We start from the raw sequence: 5,000 nt of genomic DNA on the forward strand, positions 1-5,000 counted from the left end.
ACAGGATAGAACAGAACACCAGGCAGGATAGAAAAGAACAACTGACAAGATAGAACAGAACACCAGGCAGGATAGAACAGAACAACTGACAAGATAGAACAGAACACCAGGCAGGATGGAACAGAACAACTGACAGGATAGAACAGAACACCAGACAGGATAGACCAGAACACCAGACAGGATAGAACAGAACACCAGACAGGATAGAACAGAACACCAGGCAGGATAGAACAGAACAACTGACAGGATAGAACAGAACACCAGACAGGATAGAACAGAACACCAGACAGGATAGAACAGAACACCAGACAGGATAGAACAGAACACCAGGCAGAATAGAACAGAACACCAGGCAGGATAGAACAGAACACCAGACAGGATAGAACAGAACACCAGACAGGATAGAACAGAACACCAGACAGGATAGAACAGAACAACTGACAGGATAGAACAGAACACCAGACAGGATAGAACAGAACACCAGGCAGGATAGAACAGAACAACTGACAGGATAGAACAGAACACCAGACAGGATAGAACAGAACACCAGACAGGATAGAACAGAACACCAGGCAGGATAGACCAGAACACCAGACAGGATAGACCAGAACACCAGACAGGATAAAACAGAACACCAGACAGGATAGAACAGAACACCAGACAGGATAGACCAGAACAACTGACAGGATAGAACAGAACACCAGACAGGATAGAACAGAACACCAGACAGGATAGACCAGAACAACTGACAGGATAGAACAGAACACCAGACAGGATAGAACAGAACACCAGACAGGATAGAACAGAACGCCAGACAGGATAGAACAGAACACCAGGCAGGATAGAACAGAACACCAGACAGGATAGAACAGAACACCAGACAGGATAGAACAGAACACCAGACAGGATAGAACAGAACACCAGGCAGGATAGAACAGAACACCAGACAGGATAGAACAGAACACCAGACAGGATAGAACAGAACACCAGACAGGATAGACCAGAACACCAGACAGGATAGAACAGAACACCAGACAGGATAGACCAGAACACCAGACAGGATAGAACAGAACACCAGACAGGATAGAACAGAACACCAGACAGGATAGAACAGAACACCAGGCAGGATAGAACAGAACACCAGGCAGGATAGAACAGAACACCAGACAGGATAGAACAGAACAACTGACAAGATAGAACATAACACCAGGCAGGATAGAACAGAACACCAGGCAGGACTGAACACATCTAATGGCTTTCACAAGTCCTAACAGAGTGTGAAATGTGTAATCTAATTAAGAAAGATGTTTGAATTCTCAATTAAAATAGTGTTTGCCTCAATTGATTAAGAGATAAGTGATGACTTCAAGTAAACGTGTGTGTGTGTGTGTGTGTGTGTGTGTGTGTGTGTGTGTGTGTGTGTGTGTGTGTGTGTGTGTGTGTGTGTGTGTGTGTCAATCTGTACGGACTACTGACCTGTCCTGTAGCCAGTGTTGTTGAGGTACACTCCGAAGGTCCTAGTCTCGTGCTGGGCCTGCCAGGAGGGGGAGGAACAGTTCTCATTGTTGGTGTAGGTGTTGTGGTTGTGAACGTACTTCCCCGTCAACATGGAGGAGCGTGAAGGACAGCACATGGGCGTGGTCACAAAGGCGTTGGAGAAGTGAGTCCCGCCCTGCTCCATGATACCACGTGTCTTATTCATGACCTGCATGGAGCCTGACGAGGGGGAAAGAGAGAGAGACAGGGAGAGAAAGTAAGTGATAGTGTGTGTGTGAGAGAGAGAGAGAGAGAAATAGAGAGACAGGGAGAGAAGTAAGTGATAGTGTGTGAGAGAGAGAGAGAGAGAGAGAGAGAGAGAGAGAGAGAGAGAGAGAGAGAGAGAGAGAGAGATGTACAATGTATGACCATATTAGAGAGACATATTTCCCTCAGATTACACAGATCCACAAAGATTTCGAAAACAAATCCAAATTTGAAAAACTCCCATATCTACTGGGTGAAATTCCACAGTGTGCCATCACAGCAGCAAGATTTGTGACCTGTTGCCATGAGAAAAGGGCAACCAGTGAAGAACACACACCATTGTAAATACAACCCATATTTATGCTTATTTATTTTATCTTGTGTCCTTTAACCATTTGTACATTGTTAAAACACTGTATATATATATAATATGACATTTGTAATGTCTTTACTGTTTTGAAACCTCTGTATGTGTAATGTTTACTGTTAATTTTTGTTGTTTTTCACTTTATATATTCACTTTGTATGTTGTCTACCTCACTTGCTTTGGCAATGTTAACACATGTTTCCCATGCCAATAAAGCCCTTGAATTGAAATTGAATTGAGAGATGGAGAGGCAGAGAGAGAGAGACAGAGAGAGAGAGACGGAGAGAGAGAGAGAGACGGAGAGAGAGAGAGAGACGGAGAGAGAGAGATGGAGAGGCAGAGAGAGAGAGAGACAGAGAGAGAGAGAGACAGAGAGAGAGAGAGAGAGACAGAGAGAGAGAGACGGAGAGAGAGAGAGAGACGGAGAAAGAGAGAGAGAGAGACGGAGAGAGACAGATAGAGAGACAGAGAGAGAGAGAGAGAGAGAGAGAGAGACAGAGAGAGAGAGAGAGACGGAGAGAGAGAGAGACGGAGAGAGAGAGAGAGAGAGAGAGAGAGAGAGAGAGAGAGAGAGAGAGAGAGAGAGAGATGGAGAGGCAGAGAGAGAGAGAGAAAGAGGCAGAGAGAGACAGATGGAGAGGCAGAGAGAGAGAGAGAGCGAGAGAGAGAGAGAGAGAGAGAGAGAGAGAGAGAGAGAGAGAGAGAGAGAAAGAAAAAAGGAAAGCTGTGATTATGTACAAACTCAGTGAGCCTTGCTATTGAGAAAGGCCGCCGTAGGAAGACCTGGCTCTCAAGAGAAGACAGGCTATGTGCACACTGCCCACAAAATGAGGTGGAGATGCCAAATGTATGACCATATTAGAAGCACATATTTCCCTAAGATTACACAAAGAATCTCAAAACAGACCTAATTTTGATAAACTCCCATATCTACTGGGTGAAATACCACAGTGTGCCATCACAGTAGCAAGATTTGTGACCTGTTGCCACAAGAAAAGGGCAACCAGTGAAGAACAAACACCATTGTAAATACAACCCATATTTATGTTTATTTTGTACTTTAACTATTTGCACATTGTTACAACAGTGTATATATGCAAAATATGACATGTGTCATGTCTTTATTCATTTGGAACTTCTGTGTGTATAATGTTTACTGTTAATTCTTATTGTTTATTTCACTTTTGGTTATTATCTAGTTCACTTGCTTTGGCAATATTAACATGTTTCCCATGCCGATAAACCCCTTACATTGAAATGGAATGGAATTGAAAGAGAGAGGCGGAGCGAGAGAAACACACACCAGGGTCAGATCTGCTCTGTTTCAGACTGACATGTGACAAGCGGGAGGCAGCCCCCACACACCACTTAGCATGGCATCTGCTCTGCTCATGTGTGAGAGAAGGAAGGAGGAGGGAGGGTGAGGGGAGAAGGCAGGAGGAGAGATGTGATGGAGGGAGAAGGATGGAGGAGAGATGTGATGGAGGGAGAAGGAAGGAGGAGAGGTGATGAGGGGAGAAGGAAGGAGGAGAGATGTGATGGAGAGAGAAGGAAGGAGGAGAGATGTGATGGAGAGAGAAGGAAGGAGGAGAGATGTGATGAGGGGAGAAGGAAGGAGGAGGGAGGGGATAAAGGGAGAAGGAAGGAGGAGGGATGGGATGATGTGAGAAGGAAGGAGGAGGGAGGGGATAAAGAGAGAAGGAAGGAGGAGGGATGTGATGAGGGGAGAAGGAAGGAGGAGGGATGTGATGAGGGGAGAAGGAAGGAGGAGGGATGTGATGAGGGGAGAAGGAAGGAGGAGGGATGTGATGAGGGGAGAAGGAAGGAGGAGAGATGGGATGAGGGGAGAAGGAAGGAGGAGGGATGGGATGATGGGAGAAGGATCTTGCTGTCTGTCTTCTGGAAGAAGATTAAACAAACAACACAGAGGAGAGGAGGGCACAACCCCACCACACACATACAAACAGACACACACACACACATACAAACACACACACACACACACACACACACACACACACACACACACACACACACACACACACACACACACACACACACACACACACACACACACACACACACACACACACATACACACACACAAACACACAAGAAGGGCAGGGTAAAGTTAACAGACAGAGGAAGTCCTGAAGTCCTTGACCTTTTCAGAGACAATCGCCAGGGCTTTAACAACCAGACACAAAGGTCAAAACACAGGGCTGGCCATGCTGAGAGATGTTAACACTGTCCTACAGAGGTTCAGACAGGGAGGGGAAAGTTCCCTCCTATTTAAAGTTTTTTTTTTACAATCGCTAGGACCCATTTCTCAATACTTAGGTCACTTTTTCAAAACTCTTCACACAGTGAGCACCACAGCAGTCTATGTGGGCTAAACTGTGGATCGTTTTTCATTGCTTTGGCTCAAAACGCATTCAATGACTACATCTTTCAATTTTCATGAACTCTTTTCTCACTCAGACACGAACACCACCAAAACTCTGTGAACCTACAGGCCAATTTACACATGTTTACATAATCTTTTCAAAACTGTTAAACTTATGTTGAATAAGACATAAATGTGATACATTTCTACAGTAATATCGTATTGAAATATATTCCAAATCTAAAAAATGAAATACTATCAAAACAATTAGACCAACCACAGCTGATTCCCATTGTATCTGAACACCTACCCAGGTAGTCTTTCAATTTCATTATCAGCCACTTCTCTCTCAGCCAGAGAGAGAGAAGTGGCTGACAGAGGAAGAAGAGTGGCTGGGAGAGGGAGAGGAGTACGTATGAGTGGTGGAAGAAGACTGAGAGGAAGATCAAGAGCTGTAGTCTCAGATGAGATTAGGGCTACTATAATTGATCCTGTAATAGATCA

The 5,000-nt window shown here is 44.8% G+C and overlaps 1 protein-coding gene across 5 annotated transcripts in view; it reads right to left on the minus strand.

The window, feature by feature from the left end:
* LOC110491155 (extracellular sulfatase Sulf-2) overlaps window positions 1–5,000 on the minus strand; it is a 267,272-nt gene that overhangs the window by 62,928 nt on the left and 199,344 nt on the right. For all 5 annotated transcript variants that reach the window (XM_036947627.1, XM_036947628.1, XM_036947629.1 and 2 more), the window contains one exon: window positions 1,477–1,716. In XM_036947627.1, the coding sequence (XP_036803522.1) occupies window positions 1,477–1,716 (240 nt within the window). The remainder of the gene's footprint in view (window positions 1–1,476; window positions 1,717–5,000) is intronic.

Source organism: Oncorhynchus mykiss, chromosome 16, assembly GCF_013265735.2.
Source record: "Oncorhynchus mykiss isolate Arlee chromosome 16, USDA_OmykA_1.1, whole genome shotgun sequence".
Classification (NCBI taxonomy): domain Eukaryota; kingdom Metazoa; phylum Chordata; class Actinopteri; order Salmoniformes; family Salmonidae; genus Oncorhynchus; species Oncorhynchus mykiss.